The 20,280-nt window shown below is 36.3% G+C and overlaps 3 protein-coding genes across 10 annotated transcripts; all 3 read right to left on the bottom strand.

The window, feature by feature from the left end:
- Positions 1 to 1,461: 1,461 nt before the first annotated feature.
- On the bottom strand, positions 1,462 to 7,457 carry LOC110848915 (chromobox protein homolog 8). 7 transcript variants are annotated; one of them, XM_022096267.2, is made up of 7 exons: positions 7,075 to 7,457; positions 4,720 to 4,809; positions 4,545 to 4,588; positions 4,168 to 4,306; positions 3,868 to 4,085; positions 2,308 to 3,779; positions 1,462 to 1,686 (listed from the first exon to the last, which is right to left on the bottom strand). In XM_022096267.2, the coding sequence occupies exons 1-6, from the start codon at positions 7,075 to 7,077 to the stop codon at positions 2,969 to 2,971; spliced, it is 1,305 nt and encodes a 434-aa protein (XP_021951959.1). In that variant the 5' UTR covers positions 7,078 to 7,457; the 3' UTR covers positions 1,462 to 1,686; positions 2,308 to 2,968. The 7 variants fall into 7 exon arrangements, with proteins under 7 accessions (XP_021951959.1, XP_021951960.1, XP_035706908.1 ...); XM_022096268.2 differs by having other exon boundaries at positions 1,462 to 1,673; XM_035851015.1 differs by having other exon boundaries at positions 1,462 to 1,642.
- A 2,839-nt stretch (positions 7,458 to 10,296) lies between these two features.
- LOC110849146 (thyroid adenoma-associated protein homolog) lies at positions 10,297 to 17,560 on the bottom strand. Of its 2 annotated transcripts, none has more exons than XM_035850844.1 (17): positions 17,282 to 17,560; positions 16,961 to 17,205; positions 15,976 to 16,887; positions 15,717 to 15,879; positions 15,373 to 15,630; positions 14,676 to 15,278; positions 14,260 to 14,586; positions 13,704 to 14,185; positions 13,426 to 13,641; positions 13,241 to 13,361; positions 12,935 to 13,112; positions 12,811 to 12,854; positions 12,236 to 12,739; positions 11,386 to 12,162; positions 11,178 to 11,307; positions 10,832 to 11,085; positions 10,297 to 10,758 (listed from the first exon to the last, which is right to left on the bottom strand). In XM_035850844.1, exons 2-17 carry the CDS (start codon positions 17,122 to 17,124, stop codon positions 10,390 to 10,392), a joined length of 5,502 nt encoding a protein of 1,833 aa, XP_035706737.1. In that variant the 5' UTR covers positions 17,125 to 17,205; positions 17,282 to 17,560; the 3' UTR covers positions 10,297 to 10,389. The 2 variants fall into 2 exon arrangements, with proteins under 2 accessions (XP_035706737.1, XP_035706738.1); XM_035850845.1 differs by lacking the exon at positions 17,282 to 17,560 and having other exon boundaries at positions 15,976 to 16,717; positions 16,821 to 16,887; positions 16,961 to 17,035.
- A 604-nt stretch (positions 17,561 to 18,164) lies between these two features.
- Positions 18,165 to 20,209, bottom strand: LOC110848114 (26S proteasome regulatory subunit 6A-B). Its single transcript, XM_022095235.2, has 6 exons — positions 20,029 to 20,209; positions 19,712 to 19,912; positions 19,239 to 19,638; positions 19,027 to 19,167; positions 18,565 to 18,950; positions 18,165 to 18,476 (listed from the first exon to the last, which is right to left on the bottom strand). The coding sequence occupies exons 1-6, from the start codon at positions 20,077 to 20,079 to the stop codon at positions 18,366 to 18,368; spliced, it is 1,290 nt and encodes a 429-aa protein (XP_021950927.1). The 5' UTR covers positions 20,080 to 20,209; the 3' UTR covers positions 18,165 to 18,365.
- Between the last annotated feature and the right edge of the window lie 71 nt (positions 20,210 to 20,280).

Raw genomic sequence — 20,280 nt, 5'->3', positions numbered from 1 at the left:
AGCTTACTTTAATATTGGAAACTTGAAACTGAAAATCATTTTCAGTTTTCAACTGATTTAAAAATTTCTGAATGTCACGGAAAGCCATTATTCATGGTCTTTTTTGAGATTGCATTATTATGGTCAAGGAATTAAGAGTTATGTACTTATGCAGAAATGTGCTTAATTATAATTCCTCGGTCATATTTACAGAAGTATTGTTTGTTTGAAACCTTCCAAAGAATTTTTAGCTAAAAAGCCAGTCACCCCTTAAAGTTAAAATATATTCGGGTTTTTCGGGTTCGGGTTTCGGATTTGATCCGCCAGTTCGGGTTCGGATCGTTGCAAACGGGTTTCGGGTTCGGGTTGCCCTCAAGTTTCGGATCAGTGGCATCGGGTTCGGGTTCGGGTTTCGGATTTGCAAGAACCCGACCCGTGAGAAACACTAACCCATCTTCGAACTCGGTCGATGCCCAGATGCATGTCTGTATCAAATTTGGTAAAATTCAGCCTACTCCTTCGAGAGTTATGGAAAGACAGACAGACGGACAGGTCGATTACATAAGCCCTAGTCCGGGCTAAAAATTATATGCCAATCGTTCATTAGAGTCTGGCTTTTATGTAATAATGCCGTCTTAAAAGGCCTCGCAAAGTTGCTTGGAGTAGGTTTTATTTTGTATAGCTTATCCTGCATATTTTCTTCCATGTATCCACTTTCATTCATCGACCTCTTCTCGGTATTTGTCTCATTTTTGTACAACTTATTCAAGAACTGCGTCTTAGTTTTCTGTAGGTTCTTTGCAAAGGTCAAACTTCAACTCAACCGGTGCAGTGTGGTGCAGACGGACGAAGTCATATAAACTAGTCGTCGGTGTACGTATTATAGGATATAGTATTATATATTATATATCCTATTTAAGATAAACCAGTATATTCAGAAACCTTAATCAGTCACAAATTTATTTTATCAGATTTTAGTTAGGTAAACAGAACATGATCAAAGTACTGTATAGTAGAATGAATAGTAGATTGATACCATTTCAACTGTTTATTAGGGTTGCAGAAAATCGTATCAAAATATTTACGAATATTAAAATTGCATTATCTAAAATTCCTCGAAAAACTTTTCAGCGTATGATTTTGGAGCATCTGCCCAGATAATACTTAATTTATGTTGTTAATAATTTGACTTCTGCATTTTTTACAAGTTTTATTTTATTACCGTTTAAATGAATTGAAAGGGTTGCTTTGATTCAATGAATGCACGTGGATAATCGATGATACATTTGATTAGTAAATCGCATCCCATTCAGTGGCAATGCGTGGCCATGTGGTGATTCGTATTCTTTTTATTGGCATGCTTTCACTTGAAGTTCAAGTTTGATTGATTTTTAAGTTGTCAATTTTCCGTAAAAGATATCAAACTTAATTCGAGGAATTATTTGTTGAATAATAAATACATTGAAATATATAAACAGTTCGTAAATGTGGTGTAATTATGTAATTGCTCTTTATTTTGCAAACATAGTATCAATTACACTAAAATTTATTACGTACTGATTTCAAAGGATGAGGCTGCTGTTGGTTGATCTAAATTTAATAGACACGTTGTGTTACTATTTTTTTACAATTCTACCAAGAATATAGAATTCGATTTCATAAACTCAACAATAAAGATTAACACGTTCTTTCATCTAAGGAGGGGAGCTTGCGAGGTTGATAATAACAGATCCTGATGCCCTTTGGATATGTGGTAGGGTCCTATGAGTGTACTAAAACCCTGAAGTGGTTTGACTCCATGGCCACATTTGCGCCCGCCACACCCACTCAAAAATGCCCAAAAAACGCTTTCACTCCAGGTTTCACTCATTCAAATCAACGCCAAAAATCCAATTTTACTCGGATTTTGAAATTTCTTTCACCATTACACTCCCAGATAGTTGCTTTCTTCAATCCAATGTCAAACTCAATTTTGATGATGATTATTTCGCAGGCATAATTTGCGTTGTGGATTACTACAACAATGCTCATTCAGAATTTTAAATTTTAAAAATACTAATAATTTCGAAAATATTGAGTTTGATATCGAATTGATGAAAGCAACTATCTGGGAGTGTAATGGTGAAAGAAATTTCAAAATCCGAGCAAAATTGGATTTTTGGCGTGGATTTGAGTGAGTGAAAACCGGAGTGAAAGCGGTTTTTGAGCATTTTTGAGTGGGTGTGGCGGGCGCAAATGTGGCCATGGAGTCAAACCACTTCAGGGTTTTAGTACACTCATAGGACCCTACCACATATCCAAAGGGCATCAGGATCTGTTATTATCAACCTCGCAAGCTCCCCTCCTAAGGTTCAGGGTTGTGATACATTACATGCATGTTACTATCTAAAAAAAAATGCATGTATGTACAAGAGCAACTCTGTCAATTTATGTACATTGACATGAATGCCATCAAACCACAATATCTACGGTTCTATGTACATGCATACATTAACCATAAGAAAATTTCGGTCAGCTAGAGGCTTAAAATGTAAATAAAATGTTTCATTGTTGATAACAAAAATTGCAAAATACTGCATTAATAAGAAAGGATGCTTCTTTTTCGTTAAAAAAATGTCTACAGGTACTATATAACTGGGTCTATTCCTTCATACATACATTGTAAGGTTCCAAACACTAACTATTGCCGTACAGTTACATTTTCAGTCCGTAATTTAAACTAAATAGTAGTGATAAACCATTATATTTACGTAAAGTTAAAAGAAACAAAGTAAAATATAGTAACTCAAATTGCACCGGTTGAAATAAAAATAAAGTATTTCATTAAAATACGTTACGTTAAAGTAATACACACATAGGTCGAAATTGTATGCAGCTTGTTTAAGGACCAAAACTGCAAATTCTACGATACACTCAAAGTTTGCATAGGGCTCAAGTTAGTATAGTTTATGGCATACTTATAAGCCATAAAATTATACATATTATTTATTTATTTTGCGGACGAGGACAACGCATTTAACGAGGTTTGTGTCGACGTGTAGCCACCGTTTTGACCTCCATTAAAATGCGATGAGGATGGACTACTCCCTGCTGGCCGTCCGTGAAGGTGCTGTTGTTGCGCCTGGCGAAGCATTTTTGCCTCCTCCTCTTTTACTTGTTTCGCCAATTTTTCTGCGTCTTCTCTCTCCTTAAAGAACCCTGCCTCTGTTTTGCACTCCCGAATCGTCACAGTCATATCCATCACGGTCACGTCCGTGATGACGATCTGGTCTGCGAGGGGTTGTCGCGTCCTCCAATACTCGGCGGGGAGAGCGTTATTATTTTCTTCCTCCAGTTTGATACTGGCGTTGCAATGGAAAGTCGAATTATTATTATCTTCACGGTGGAAGGAGAGGCTACGACCTTTCCCTGGACCACCTCCGCCACCATTCGCCAAGGACGATACAGGCGTCGACGTGGCGAGCTTGGTCGGACTGATGGGTCGGGCAGGGGCACGGGTTGCAGTTCCACCCGTGTGGGCCGAGATTGATGACGAAGTCACAGAATTTTTACGTTCCACCGTTTTCGCAGGGGATTTGGTAATTCGGTCTTTTTCAGCGGTTTTTATTGGGGTCTCCTTATTAGTTTCTGGCTTCCTTTGTGGGGACGTGCTGGAGTTTGTGCGTGCTATTTTGGCTGGAGGAGGAGATACTGGAGAGTCCTTGTCCCCTTTACCACTTCCACCACTATTGCTGTTTTGTTGATGGACAGGACTAGTTTTGGGGGTTGTTGTAATGGTCACTCCGATTTTTCCAGATTCCCTGTAATTTAATTATGTACAAATATTTATAATCCATTGAACATCAGAGACTAGGTTTATTTAAGTCTGAAATAAATAAGATTTCATACTGAATAACTTCAGCCTTCCTCTTAAGCGTGTCTTTTCTTGGGGATCGTTCCTTCTTTCTGAGCTTTTCCTCTTCATCGTCAGTTTCAGAGTCTTCGTCATCGTCCATGCTTGAAGGCGACTTGGATTTAGAAAATTCGCGACTGGTCTCGCTTGTTTTGCTTTTTTGTGACATTGGCGACATGTCTCTGTCTCTGTCCCGATCTCTGCCACGCTCCTTCTGTTGGCATAAAAATATAATATTCATTTATTTGCCTTCATCCAATCCAGATTATTTTTTACTGTATGAAATTGAAACTTACGGCAACTGGTGCTTTAACCTTTAGCTTTGGCTTGGGACCTCGCTTATTCGGTTTCACGGTTGTGCCCTTCTGACTCTCTTCAAACATTTCAATCAGTCTTGAATCCAAAACATTCTCCTCTGGTTCCCATGTATTGTGACTGCAATTATTAATCAGAGTTAGACAAAATACAAATATTTACATATGTGTTTGAATTGATGAAAATAAATAACCGCAGGGAAAACGTTTAAAATTTCGAAATTTGTAAAGATATCCCGTTGAAAAAAATAAAATGTTTAACCAAAAAGCCAAAACGGGTAAAATGAATGAATTAGCTCCGTAGACATCTCAATTTCTTTGCTAACTTCATTACATCTGAACCATTTTTATAATCTTACATGGAACTCCATCCTTTCCATTTGATAAAAAACTCGACAGTCCCCTGCAAAACCAAGAAATATTTCATTTAATTACGAACTTTTCAATGGTGGGCATTACCCGGTAGTTGCACTCATTATTAATAATTATTAAAGCATATTGGCATCTTAAATTTGCATAATATGTAAACTGTACCTTCTTGACACGCTTCTTTAATATCCGCTCTGCAGCGTAAACTTGATCTCCCACACTGGATAATTCCATCCTGTCGTCGTCAGATGTTGACTAGAAAATATATTTTTTAAATTTGTTAGAAAATATCTTTATCAAAATCTCAAATAATTCAGTTTGCAAACATTCAAATTTCAAGGGTCTAAAAAACTACAGCTTTGCATATTTTTACATCATGAAAATTGCTATTATGTGTATTTATACCCGATCCCGATAAAGTCGGATTTTCAGTCCCTGCAATTTTAATTTGCGATACAGTTTGTCCCCCTATTTTGTACACCCCGTACTAACTCTTCAATTAAAAATGTAATAGTCCTCTTAATCCAATTTTATAATGTTCTAACTAATTAAGAAAGTCACTCTCTTAAATAGTCTCAAACAGTCATGATAAAATACCACTTTTGACGTTAAGACACAACTATTCTTATTTTTAACACAAGGTCTGTCTGTCCAGTTACTAAAATTATTCGTCTCAAGTCCCAATCCTCTTGAATAAAATATATGCTCCCAAATCGATCGCAGTATAATCCGCAAATGGGAAAATAATCAGAATCAATTTATCAACGTCACACAATTATTGGACTTGTCAATCACCAAAATCCTGTAATAATAACATACTTATTTATGATACTAGTGTCTTTCACATGGGATTGAATTCTATTGTCTGTTTCTGTGTGTACTTATTTCCATTGACAGGATACGAAGGAAACTCGGATCGGATTTTATTAAGAGAGAGAAAATTCGGGTTCTTTAGGGCGCAAGAGCAAGTGCAGCAAAGCAAACCTTTTATTTTTCTCGTATTATCCAGACGTTTCAAGATCTAAGCTAAACACATACAGATTTCCTATGATTTCAGCGAATACGATATGAGTGAGTTTAATATTTTAGCAGAATTCCAACTTCGTCTATTCCTTACGGGATGGATGGACGATTTTTCGTTTGTGTGTAAGTAATCTGACTGGCTGAGCCTCATCTAATCCTAAGTTAGATGATCTAACTAACAACATTTGTGAGTTTATAAAAAGAAGAAGTCACACGATAAAAAAACAAGCAGGAATCATGCATAAAAGTTTGATCCGAAAAAATGCAATTTCATTTCTCGCCATAAATAAGCTTGTGGAAACATTGATAATTCTACGGTCAGTTTCATACAGCGACAATTTTTTTTAATCTGTCGTGTATTAGTATTTTATCCAATGTTTTGCATCACTTTGATTTGATAAAACTTGTGCAAGATCCTCAAAATACAAAAAGTAATAGTTGTTTTAGCTCATGGCAGGATTGCATTTCAACAAATTCACTGTGCATTCGGATTCTGGATTCATACATTGTTTGTTAGTTAGACACGTCTGTTTTGTGTAATCTAAAATGTGTGGTTAGTTGGTTGTAAGTTGGAAGAGTGAATTTGACCGCAAGCAATTCTACCCGTGTGTACAAAAGGCATCGGGGGTCAAAACTTGCTAAATAGGCATATAAATATATTATCGAGTATTACAAAATTGTAAATAACATGTCAAAATGACAAAATTTGGAGCACCACAAATGTATCATTACATAACTAATCAGATTTATGGAATTCATGGTTCAACGCAAAATCTCACTTATTTGCTTAAGAATTTTGTGAAATATTGTCAACGAACTCGATAGAATGTTTCAAATTGAGCAATAATTCTTATCTGGCGTCGAAGTTGCACAGTTACACATTTCACAATTTCACAATACTAAATAAAATCTCACCTTGTAATTTGAACCCTAATTTTATCACTCAAAACTAGAAATTTCACATTAAAACTTTTAAAAATGTTTAAAATACTACTTTTATTGCAACAACAATCACCGTATACATTAAGTTTGAATTTGCCGTAAGAACTGCCTTAATTGCATGTGCTGCAATACCAATGGGCTTATATGAAATTAGGTAAATAAACGGCGAATGGGTTGGATGACGAGTTAATTGCTTTGCTCGATGGTTGTGTTTTACCAAAGATTTTTTACATTGTTCTCAATAACTAGTTCTGGATTGAATGCATTCCTACGTAATTGGCAAATTTTCCTGTATAACATATATTTTTGTAAGGAAGTTTCCTCATTAGATAATCATCTTACTCCAGTCCAACCCAATCTAATCGTAACAACGCTATATACCTAATACCACTTCCTTATGCATCTTAATTTAGCTTCAAAATTATGCTGTTTCGTTATATTTAGCAAAATCTAATCTCAAAATATACTCAAAATACTTTAAAACACTCGACATAAGACAAAACGCTTTAGGATTAATTTTACTTTATTACACGAACCCAAATTATTGAAACTCACCATTTTTATCGGTGTCGGATGTCAACTCGTCAATTAAAAACACGAATTTTTTTACAGCTTTCACTTTCACCAAACCCTCTTAAACCACATTTCCAAGCTACTACCGACACGATTTTTTCATCACTATCATGAAAATATTTTTCATTAGTGGAAATCAGTGAAATATGGTCTTCCACTCTTATTTATTAAGCACACACAATTGAGCGAGTTTTCAGTCCCTTAATATCCCAAGGTTCAAATGGCCTTCCGTCCCTGAAAGTACCCACCCAACCAACGGAATGGACGGAAATGAATGAAAATACGAGTACCACCACTGAAAAATGTTACAGCTTAAAAGGTTGTAGTTTTGTTGCAGTAAGCGAGAAGAAAACTACACTGACGATGAGCTAAGCTTCATCATGTCATTATGCACATCATTTCTTCTCATGGATGTGTATTTGCCTGGTATTTTCTGCCTTTATTTATACGGGGTCGTCGTATTCTATCTTCTCATCCATCCATCGGGAGAGCTCTCGTTTAGCTGGCAAAGCGTATTTTTCCTTGTTACAAATAATAAAAGCTTCGGTGCAGGAGAGGGTTGGTTTTATTCCTGGTGGTGGACGGAGCCTTGACAGGGATGAATTTTTCGTCGAGGGTGAGAGTGAGAAAGTTTCCATCGTGCTTAATAATAGGACTTCAGGATGTGTATATGCATACTACTAAAAGTTGGCCGTCACGATTTGACTGTGTGATCTAGAAATGTGTGGAAGGATTCGAAGGATTATCGTTATGGAGGCTCGTTATATGTAGATATTCGACTGGTATTTGTTACACTCTGAGGAAAAGGGCCATGCATGCGTAACCCTTCGTTAATGCGTAAGAAGCAGTATGAAAACGAGGTCGTGTAGAACTAATATAATGCGGAGAAAGGTTGGGTATTATGAAGATGAAAATATGAACGAGTTCTGTGCCAATCAGAGGATTTTTCACTAATTTATATTAAATTTTGGATTTTTTGTACAATCTCAACAACTTGTGAGATTTAGGAAGATGTGAAAATGACATATTTCTTTAAAAAACTTGACAAAATGAAAAGTTGTGGGACTGAAGGAATGAAAATTATGAATTTAGTTGTTACAATAAATAAATCATACATACAAATAGTAGGGACTTGTGTTCAGTCCCTTGATTTTTTACAGGCATCGCATCATTTATATTCAAAAAATAACTTGCCCAAATAAGGACAGGAAATTTTGAGGTATTGTATTTGTATGAACGGAACGAAACATCCCTTAAAGTGGAAATTCTATTTTTCCTACGTCGGTGACATGACGTAATTCCATCCACATATTGCGGTCCTTCTATTGGGCAGAGTGAAAGAAGAAGGGACCCTTCCAACTTTTAATGAGCTTCCTTCTCAGAAATGAGAAATAACAACAACATAAACACAAATGTGCCAGTTGAGGTCAGGGATGTAAAAATTCCTACGCATTTTTCCTAACGAAAAAACAACTCATTATCTATGAGCTAATCATTTCATAAGCACAGAATTTAGTACAATTTATTATTACGAATTGTCCCTGATGAAATACAAGATATGGATGAAAAACGTACGCACAATGGGTAATCGTAAACCAGTTTACTAAATTTTGAACATGGGAAAAGTTTAAGAGATAAATTAGACCATTTCCGGTCCAGTCACCATCTTGAAGAAAATAGGTACTCCACGTAAATAAATTTTGTCATTCCCGTAGGAAAAATACGCACAGGAAATTCTCATGTGTTCAGAAAACTATAAAGAGAAGAAAGAAACATGCAGCATTTTGATTTATTTATTAATAAGGGGACTTTTTTCTGACTGAACTGCACATGCATGTATTTTTACAGAATTATACGAATCTAAGTGCCTTGCCTTGTCTTGTCAATCCCTTCGTTTAAGGTAAATAAAAATAAAGCGAGCCACCACCACGTCGCCCTTTTAAGTAACCACGAATCCAATACTTCCACTGAAAATTTTAACTGTTACGACACGAGTCCATGCACAATAGGCGAACGACGCGAGACGCATTTTCACATTGCATGGAGAAAAGGCAGGTGTTACGTAGGTCGATCTGTTATTATGGACGAAGGGCCTTCTGTTCCATTCCATCCACAATTTTCAATTTACTCGTGCACATTTTATTTGTGAAGGAGCACTGCGACTGTATAGGTAGACTTGAGCTAATTCTCATCTCATGTTTGTATGTACATACTTACGTGTCGTGTGTATGAGTGAAATGGATGGAAAGTTGGTTTGGCTTGTGCCAACTGCTGTACGTGTGTGTACTTATCCGATCTTTTAACAAACACCTGCCTAAACTGAAATGGTCAATAATAAATAATAATATGTGTGTAACAACCAAGCCGGATCGCATCTTTTTTCTTTGTGATTTGGACGTATTATTGCCTCTTTGTTGCGTGTATATTGAATCTCATCGTCTAATTTCTTCTCGACGTGATGTTGCAGATGTGTATGATGATGTGATGAGGCACATCTTGAGATGGCTGGACATGTCGTTTAAAAAAAATATTAGGTAATCAAGGATCTGGTTTAATGGTGAGGATTTTCACGGTTGTTATTTGCCAGATGGTTTGAAAATGGGAAAATTGTAATACTATGTATGTTTTCGAGATTTAGCAGCATTCTAAACGTTGTGGTACACAGCGTAAAATTCTTACAATTAGTGTAATTACAATTACTTAACATGTATGTATGTAGTTGAAAAAGTTGCAATTGAGGAGAAATTCATGTACATACGTATACAGACCTCTAAGATTTGATTTTTGGTTTAATTGGTTGAAATTACATACTTGCGTGGATTTTAGTTGGAATGAAATTCTAAATTATAGTGAACACATTACGTATGGACACAAGAAAATCTCCGAAGATATGGGTTCCCAAAACCAGCGCAATCATGTAATATGCAGATGTCTTTTGTTAATATGCCTTTGTTGTTGCCTGGATTTTTATCTATCACATGCAGCTTTCAGTTGACTGGATTGGATTGTCCTGAAATCGCTGCACCACCCACAACATCCCCGAATTTTGACTGGAAACACCTGCACTCATCACTCCTATTCATGTAATATTACGGTCAGTTTGTATAGAAAATGGAGGGCAGATGATCAGAATTTGCTGTTTTCATTATTTTTCCATGCACTGAATATAGAATTCAATAATTATCGTATGGAATTCAACTACTATAATTTTGAAGAATTATAAAGTTTCGTTTATTAAATACCTATATTATTATTTACTTCACAAAATTCAGAAGATTATATAAAGTCAATAATAAATTATAACAAGGATTCAGTCAAAATATTCAAAACTATCGATTGAATTGCACTACCGATAGAAATATTCGTCGTACAAAATATATCATGCGAGCTATTTAGCATATCGTCTTCGTCAATTTGGTCGGAATTAAGCCTCATCCGGCTGACATTTACTATTGTGCTTAACGTAGGACTGCAAATGTACAGCTTTGTGTTACTCGCCAATTCGTACATTTCGGAAAGTTGGGGTGTCAAATTTTGTTCAAAATAAGTTTGGAAAGAATTTTCTAGTTTATGCGTCACTAAATACTCCTTGATGACTTTGGCCAATATAATTGGTTCCTTAAACATGTTCATCTCACTTTTGTCAAATAGTCTTCCTTCATCATCCTACAAAATTATTATTACAATAACAATTAATATCTGATGTTCACTGTTAGCATTATTCACGTTTAACTCTTACGTCATGCGCATCCTCGGTTGTAATTTCAAAATCATCCTTGAGCAATAGTCCGACAAGTAGTGTCAACCCCTCGAGCGGGTGAACCTTGACAAAACTTTCAAGAAAACATTGCACCAAATTTTCCAGCGATTTTCTATCGCAAGCTGCAACTGAGCTAGTGCTAGTTACTTTAGCATTAACAATACTTCGAAACTCTAAGTCGTCATCTTGTGCTAAGTTTAACACTGTAAGCCAAATTCTGCTTTGATTTATGACTGTAAAGACAAGAAGTTAAAATCATTAAACTAAACTAAATACATCTAGCTTTCAATTATTTCGATAATTGAAATAAAATCGGTATATTTACCTGACAGTCTTAAAAGTGGACCACTCAAAGGTACGGAAGGAATGCCCAACGCAGCACCCAGTCGTAAGTCGTCATCCATGGAAGAGTCGGTCCATTCAAGTAACTTCAAACATAGCAATTCTTGATATTCCTAAAGATAACAACAAAACATTAATCTATCCGATTTTTGTGTAAAACACAAATATTTGGAATTAAATTCAACAGTTACCTGTTTAATTTCAATTTCCGTTCCAAATGTTAATTTACACAACATGATCAAAGCAAGGCGTTTATGTTCCGTTGTTGCTGCGGATAACTCCGTGCAGCAAATACTTATCAATCTTTTTAAAAATTGATCCGTCAAGTCTTGTATTTCTTCTTGTCGAGATTTTAAACAATTCTCAAAAGCACCGTCACTTATTTTTGACAATAATTTTAAAAATTTCAGTTCTACCACAGACTGTCCAACATACATAATATCAATTTTCACATAGCAAGATATCAAAGCTTCCAATAAAACTGCGGAAGTAGGTTCCAAACCGTTAAACGTTACATCCAAAATGCATTTGCTTTTCTCAGTGTTGCACAAAACTTCCATTAATTGTTCAAGAAAGGTGACACTCATGCACGAAGTTAGCCAATGGTACAACGTTGCACAAAGACGAGAGCTCAAATCCATGTCTGCTACGAACGATGACATGGTAAACAAAATTACTCCCTTCGAAATCGTGGCATCCGCTTTCAAAAGTCCAGGGACGATGTTCCGCGAAGGAATTTTCGAGTTGTCGTAGCGCTTGTAGTAGACGCTTGTCAGCATATTATAAAGAAATTGTAGCATTTGGTGTTCAAAATTTTCAAACGCCAAAATTACGTCGGCAATCCCTTCAAAAATTGTAGGACAATTGATACTGGAGAAGTATTCCATAGTCAGGAGTTCTGAGAGAGCTTTGGACATAATTTCAATACACTTATTTTCCTTCGTTATATACTTCACAATTGTGGCCATCTATTAGTAATCAAAATCAAGCTATTAATACTCATTCAAAATTTTAAAGATCATGCATGAAATATGTATTTACCTGGATCAAGTTCCCGTGAACATGATTTAACGATAATTTATCAACATTTGCGGTTCTCTTTAATTCAGAAATAATATTCAAAGCGACAGAATAATCGTTCGGACCGTTCAAGAATGGAATGATAGCTTTGGCTGCCAACTTGCGTACTTCAACGTCGGAACAGGCTGCACATTGTCTTAGCTTAAATATAAACTCGGAAAGTTTGAAGTGTTCATCTTCAACGCGACCGGCGGGTGAGAACGACGACAGGAGCAAAAGAAGGTGAAATGTGAAATCGGAACCATTGATGCTTATCACTTCTGAATGACTCCCATCACCAGTGCCAGCAGAGCAGCTCGTTGAAGAAATGTTCAAAACTTTAAGGCACACATCCAGTTCCCCGAGAAGGAAGTCGTACATTTCGGGAAATCTTCGAAAAAATGTGGGTGCACTCATAAGATTTAGCTTCGGACCGAACGTCCTTCTAATAAGTGCTCCATAAAGCATCAGACCTGCATTTCTTTCCTAAAAGAATTATTGTAAAAATTATAAATGTCATCATAATAAGTTTATTAAGTAAAAGTATGCCAACTTACGGTCCAGTCGTTCGATTTCAAACCTCTGAAAGCAATTCGTAACCCTTGATACAAAATTAAATAATTACATTTCACTTGGCCTGGATTGTTTTCCTCCACTTCATTCAAACAAAATGCTCCGTACCTTGCGGGACAAAGGGCATCATTGCACATGAAAATATCGTATCTCTGAACAACGCACGGAGAACATTCATCGAATGAATACGGACTACTGAATTGATTGGAGATTCATCTCTGACAAATAATCGCGTTACCCAATCACCAAGAAATGTCGAGTTGTCGCATTCCGCAGATAACAAAGCCTACAATATAACAAGGATGATAAGCTGCACAACTTATTACAATAATTCAACCATATTAACCAAGAAGCAAATGCAAAACAAATCTGCATCCAACAGGGTACAGGGTAGGTTTATAAAATAAATTTCACCTGAAATATAAACGGTAGCCCAGCACTTCTTCTGGTAATGCACTTTGAACTCATGTGCTCTTCATCCATCGCTTCGTTTAACCACTTGGACGGAAGTGCGCATAGATTAGGATTTGACGAACTACGACAAAACGACAACAAATAAGTACATAATTAACCATGCCAAATTAACATTTCACACTCACGCCCACAAACGACTGGCCAAAGTTTTAAATCCCACAAAAACTTGTTCGAAAACTCCTCGATGAACTAAATTTTTCATTAGATACAACATGTGGTATCCTATCGACGAAACTTGGTCAAAACTAAGGATGAATTGATTGTTTCCTGTTGACTTTTCACCCTCAAGTGGGAGGAGGCCACATATTTCCGCAAACAAGAGGCAGATATCCCGCATGGATCTTCAATATATCATTATATTGCATATATTGTATATATATTTAAAATCTTAAATATAAGCTACCTCCAAGAACACACCAGCAACATTTGGGCCGTGATTGATCGCACAACTTGAGAATTATCATCAGCCGAGTCTGGTAATCCAGGGAGATAACCTTCTGGGGCAACATTTCCCAGCAAGGGGAACAAAATCTCGTCGTATTTCAGGAGCAGAGGTATCAATTTTTCAAAGTAACTCCGATAAAATTCCGTGTTTCGTTGACAGTTTTCTGCCGTAGCCCATACAATCATTCGAATGCCTCGAATCAAACCATACATAGGCCGAGCACAGGCAACTTCAAGTAGAGACGTTGAACAAATTGAGGCATACGTTTCTTCAAGCTTTTGATATAGAGCAGTTAAAATATTTTCTGGAGAATACTTGGGAATTTCGGTTTTTCTCATGAGTAAGGCCATCAAATATCTTCCAGTGGCAGAATCCGGAGGCTTCACGCTTTGACAAAGGGTTACAGATTCATTGAAAAGTTTTTCACACATTGTTTCCTCCTGATATAAAAAAGAACGAAAAAAAGAAAATAAAGATTTTGTTCATGTTTATGTTGTTCATGCACTGTAATTACCTTGAAGGCAGGAATTGGCAACTTGAGTAATATTTCAGACGCATGAATTTTGTTGTTTTCATAAGTATCACTCAACCAGGACAAGTATTTGAGATTGTCAGACTTGACCCTAAAAATTGACAAGTCGCCAAAAGTACCCACAAGTTCAGTAAGACATTCAAGAGACAAACATCTTCGGCCAAAATTTGCTCCTGTAAATATCCCCTCGTCTTCCGTGAAAAAATTCCAAATCCAAATAAAGAATTCTTCATATTGCTTCAATGCAGTGGCATTCTCCTCGTTGCTGCGTCTTAGTAGCGCTTGGCTATCCCTCAGTCTAAGAATTAGCTGAAATAGTACAGAACAAACCATTTTAAGATTGATTGTAATCAACTAATGCAGTTACTTTTTCAAATATCGGTTTCAGGACGACTTACTTTTTTAAAGTACGACATAAATTCTTGTCGAAAGGATGGATTCTGGCTCATCAAATTGTACTTGAACAAAATTCTCAATGATTCAAAATCATCTGCAAGGATAACTTCGCTAGTTTTTTTCGTTTCAATCAATAGGGAAGCACCTGCCAGTCTGACTTGTGGATTTGAATGCCACAACCAAGAGTTAAGCATTTTCCGGGGGATTAGTCCTTTAAACGAATCCTTATTATTATTTTCAGTGTTTTTATTGTCGCTGGCATTATTTTTTTCAAATTCATCAATCTGTAATCCAAATTCTGATGCCATTTTAATAGTTTCGGCAGCAAGTAGGGTCGACTCCGCAATATCTTTTCTTCCATTTTGTGCTGAATTCATTCTTTCGATTACAAAATTCAACAGGGGGTTCAATATGATTTTCAAATTCTGAGCAAATCTATCACGAGGTTTCAAAATGGACTTGATTATTATTTTTTTCTGAGCCCATGATTCGTGATTTTGATTTGGTTGCACTTCAAATAGAGGGAGAATCCAGCGCTGCTCCCAAGTTTGCCGATCACTCAAAGGAAAATCGTACGACATTAATGAAATGTACGATTCAATGGCCTAGATATAATATTTGGAGTATTTGTTAATCAAGAAAGTCATACATACAGAAAAATACATTGTGAATTCAACTATTTTAATATGTAGTGCGTACCGAATTTTTAGAAGATCGTTTAGAACACAGTAGCGAGACAGGTAAATGTTCCTCCAACTTTAATACTTTCACGGATGCAGACGAATTTCGTGTAACACAAGATAAAGCAATCCATCTGACATGATCATCCTTAGATAAGATTTTCTTGAGCAAATTTTCAATCATTTCTGGCGAAGTGCAAAAATTCATCCCTTGCTCTTCTATTCTTACATAAATTTTTGTGAGCGAACCCAATATATTTCGACAGCACGTTTTTACCTGGTCAAAATAAATGCAATCAACTCAATTAATTCATGCACATATACTTCCAGTGATAAAAATGTATTATGCAGAGAATGTATTACCGCATCGATATGACCAGGAATGTAACTAAATATAAAAAATTCTATTGTCCCAAAAAGTGTCGACACTTTCTCTAGTATTTTCTCTGACGCATTTGGGTCGGCTAATTTGTCTGTCAGCATTTCAATTACTCTTGCAGTGCCCAGATTTAATGCCTCCTTGGTTCTATTGCAACATGAATTCAAATTGAGTGAGTACGTTAAAAAATCAAAATAGTATTTCAGTTCAGGCTTATTCAGGGTGGGAAATAGTAATACTTACCCATGGTCGAGATCCATGATATGCTTGGCAATAAGATAAATTAATTCAGCCACATTAATGCTAACATCTTCAACCTCGACATAGCACAGGATACCGGTAGCGACGCTTATTTTGTTAACATCCTTGGACGTTATCCTGCGTACATTTTCCAAAAGATCTACAACATCTTTCTTTTCTTCTTTTTCTAATGACGGCAGATAATCACTGCCATCAAATAATTTTTCGAAATAAGTCACAACATTTTGATTCCATCCTTTAAATCGATACAACACTAAACCGGTAATTGCCAAACCGATGCTGCATCGAATATCTATTCCCATATCGGCGTCACTGTTCACAAACTCACACAAGCTTTCCCCCAGATAGTTAACACTATCCTCTCGTTCAAAAGCACCATCACTGGAGCTGACATTTATAAGGTCCCGTTTCATAAAAACTAACAAGGTTTTTACTGCTTTTTGTAAAAGTCCCAAAAGTTGATGTCTTGCAAACCCTGTGGACGATGTACTCTGATAATGGTCTCTATTTTCAATCAACAAAGTACAGGAAAATTTTTGTAGGTTTTTGTAGCAGTACTGTATAACTTGAGCCAAGTAGTGATAAGTGTCGTGCAGGTTTGGTGTAATGATCATATCCCAGAATAAATCTCTTGGTTTCATAGTGTTGATAAGCTGTTGTTTGTCATTGCTGTCGTCAACCTCCAGTTCCAGTTCCGCTTTAGGATGCGGTGTTTCAGCCAGAACTTTGAGAACGATTAGTGCATTTGTAATTTTATCTTGGATATTGGACGTTTCTAGTAATTGAGATGCTATATCTTGTCCGTAGCTTTTCAGCATGTCACGTACCAAGGCCTTAAACTTGTCTGCAGTGAGTGGTTCCGTTTCCCATTTTACGTTCGAAAGCTCCTTCAACCTGCAAAAGAAAATAAATTAAGAATCAGCCATAAACTTTACTCAGCTTAAGATAATATAAATAATTTTCTCACATTGATTTCAATTTTCCTTCGAAAGGGACGCTTATACCTTTACTTCGGCTTCCGATGTTGTTACCTTTCTTGTCGTCCACATCACCACCGCTTGAACTGAAAGTATCCAACCCCGCTCCCAGTGTTAATTGTCGAAATTTGTTTTCGAGCTCTTGGTGTGACATCTTGAAAAAAAGCTTCTCTTGTGACAAATTGATGACAGAAACGGTCAGCCTCGTTTTAACCGATCTGTATTGAATCCAAACCTGTTGGCAAACACAAAACTTGCTTTTACCTTTGTAAACAGATGGATGGATATAAGAATTGTAAACAAAACATTACCGGTGTAATGTTAAAGTAGTTTTCAAATTTGGAAATTGGAATGGCGAAATACGAACGTGATCCAGGTAATTATTATCACGGAAAATTTATAAATTGAAAATATTTAAATATTTCCCATCAAATTCACACCGACAGTTCTGTATTTTTACTTCACTCACGTCAACACGTGCGGTTCAAAAAGTAGAATTTGTCTTTCCTCCGCTCCATTACAAAAATCTCAAACGAGTACACAAACCGTCGTTTTGTGTAACTTCCACTCCGATTGTGAAATCAAAAAGAAATAAAATAATAGAATTTATTAATTTTATATAATTATGGATTCACAGATAAGGTTGGACTGGTACAGGTCGAATGTTATTGATAATCGATGGAGACAAGAAGTTCTGCCACATGGAGATGTAAGTTCATTTAAAAAATTCAAAATGCTTTTAACTACTTATAGATCAAGTTGTTTTAGTTTGATAATCAAACTTTGATTAATCATGAAAAATGATAGATTTTAATTTATTTTTATTTAGGCCCAAGTTCCAGCCGACGAATTGCCCGACATTTCCGACGGTGACCAGGGTCCTTCTCTGACGCCCAAACAGCAAGAGAAGAAATGGACTGATTGCGGTCTCGCCAGTATATTGGCAAATGCCCGGTGATACATTAATTTAGACTTCATATCATGTCGTTGTCAATAATTTATAAGATCTAGTTTTAATAATCCTATCAGGATGACAAATAAAAATACTTGTTCTTTTAAATGGGTTTGTAATTCATTTTTCTGTAATGAAAAGTGAACCAAAAAATGACTGATTTAAAAATCACTTGTGCATATTCTGAATATTTGCATGAAATATTTTGATCTTGTACAAAGAATTTAAACGGGTACGATCCATTACATTTTCTACGTATCTTACTCTCAATTCATTTATTCCATCCAACAACCACGCAATATAATTTTATAAAATTTTAGATTAGAAGTTACGTTTGTATCCAAACAATTTTACATTTTGTATTTCATGTTACACAATTTAGTTGATGATAAATAATGGTGATGATGTGCAAATATAAAATAGAAATTAGATTTACAAAAAGGCTAGGCGTAGTAGTATAAATTAGTCTTCTTCTTAGCTTGCACTTCCATAATCGCATCAGAAAAATCTTCATGAGTGACAACCGTAGCGTTTCTTCGGAGAGCGATCATACCCTGCAAGAGCAACAATTAATGTTACAATGTCATTTTGTTCCAAACGTTAACGATTATAACAGAAATAATTAAGTATTAGCTAACTCACAGCCTCAACACAAACAGCTTTGCACTGAGCTCCATTGAAATCATCCGTGGAACGGGACAACTCTTCAAAGTTGACTTCCGGAGAAACGTTCATTTTTCTGGAGTGAATTTGCATAATTCTAGCCCGAGCTTCTTCATTTGGATGTGGAAACTCAATCTTTCTATCTAAACGTCCAGATCGTAAGAGTGCAGGATCTAAAATGTCGACACGATTTGTGGCCGCGATGACTTTAATGTCAGCATTAGATGAGAATCCATCTAATTGATTCAACAACTCCAACATAGTTCTTTGCACTTCACGATCCCCGGCTCTCTCAGAGTCGAATCGCTTTGTACCGATGGCGTCAAGTTCGTCGATAAAGATGATGGCTGGAGCCTTCTCCTTTGCTAAAATTACAAAAATGTAGGGTATTATTTATCGTGTTATAATTTGTAGTGCAATGCTTAAGAAATAAACACCCACCCAAGGCGAATGCATCTCGAACCAATTTTGCACCGTCACCAATAAACATTTGCACGAGCTGGGGTCCTGCTAACTTTAAAAATGTTGATTTCGTTTGAGCAGCACAAGCTCGAGCCAGCAAAGTCTTTCCAGTTCCAGGAGCTATCCGATTGATTATCAATTAAATATCATGATAATGACATCACACTAAATAACTAATGATGACTACTCACGTCCATATAATAGTACTCCTTTTGGAGGATGAATTCCTAAGTTTTCAAACTTTTCTTTGTGCGTCATGGGAAGTACGACTGCCTCGATCAATTCTTGAATCTGTTTATCAAGACCACCAATATCAGAATATTGTTCCGTGGGTCGATCATCAACTTCCATGGCTTTCACTCGGGCGTCATATTCTGCTGGGAGACTTTCCAGAATTAAGTATGAATCCTTGTTCACTCCAACAAGTTCGCCAGGTTTCAACTTTTCGACATCCACAAGACCAATCACCGGGAGAAAATATGTTTGTCGTGTCGAAGTTTTAATTACAGCACATTTCCCTTTCCTTAGCGAATCCAAGTCCACATTCGCACCATCCTCTTCTCCCATTTCTTGAGGATCGACATCCAGAATCTTGAGGAAAATAAACTCGAATTAAAAACTTGTCGAATCTTGTCGACAGTACTAATTATAATTTAATACAAACCTCTATGACATTGGACACCAAGTAAGGCAACGTCTTATTGACCTTAATCTTTTCAGTATTTTCTCTGATCTTGTCTCGTTGTGTGGTCAACTCGTGTTGAATACGAGTCACTTCACTTCTCATAATTCGGATCTCGTTCTCTAAAAGTCGGGAACGGCTAATCATGTCGTCTGAGGACCATTGTTGGATTTCCTTCTCCATCTAATCATCAATTCAAGTAGTGAGTAAAGATTTACAGTGATTTATTGAATACTTGTAAAATAATCAGTTTATTTATGAGGAACAGAAATTACATAACAAATTCAATACTGTTTTACCTCGTCGTCGACATTCATTGCTTCAGGAGCAGCAGCAGCAGGAGCAGCCATGTTTAATTATTCAGTGCACAATCACTAATTAATCTAAGATTTTTATAACTTTAAGAAATATTTTCAAAATGTTGAAATTGAGAGAAATGCAGAAGACAATGACACCGCAGGATGAGAAGAGTGAAGTTGAATGCTCTGCAACCCGCAGCATGAATTGGGGCAGATTTTAGACTTGTGCTATTTTCATGAATTGTATGCAAA

Source organism: Folsomia candida, unplaced genomic scaffold (assembly GCF_002217175.1).
Source record: "Folsomia candida strain VU population unplaced genomic scaffold, ASM221717v1 Fcan01_Sc004, whole genome shotgun sequence".
Lineage (NCBI taxonomy): Eukaryota > Metazoa > Arthropoda > Collembola > Entomobryomorpha > Isotomidae > Folsomia > Folsomia candida.
This window is presented reverse-complemented; position numbering and strand designations above follow the sequence as displayed.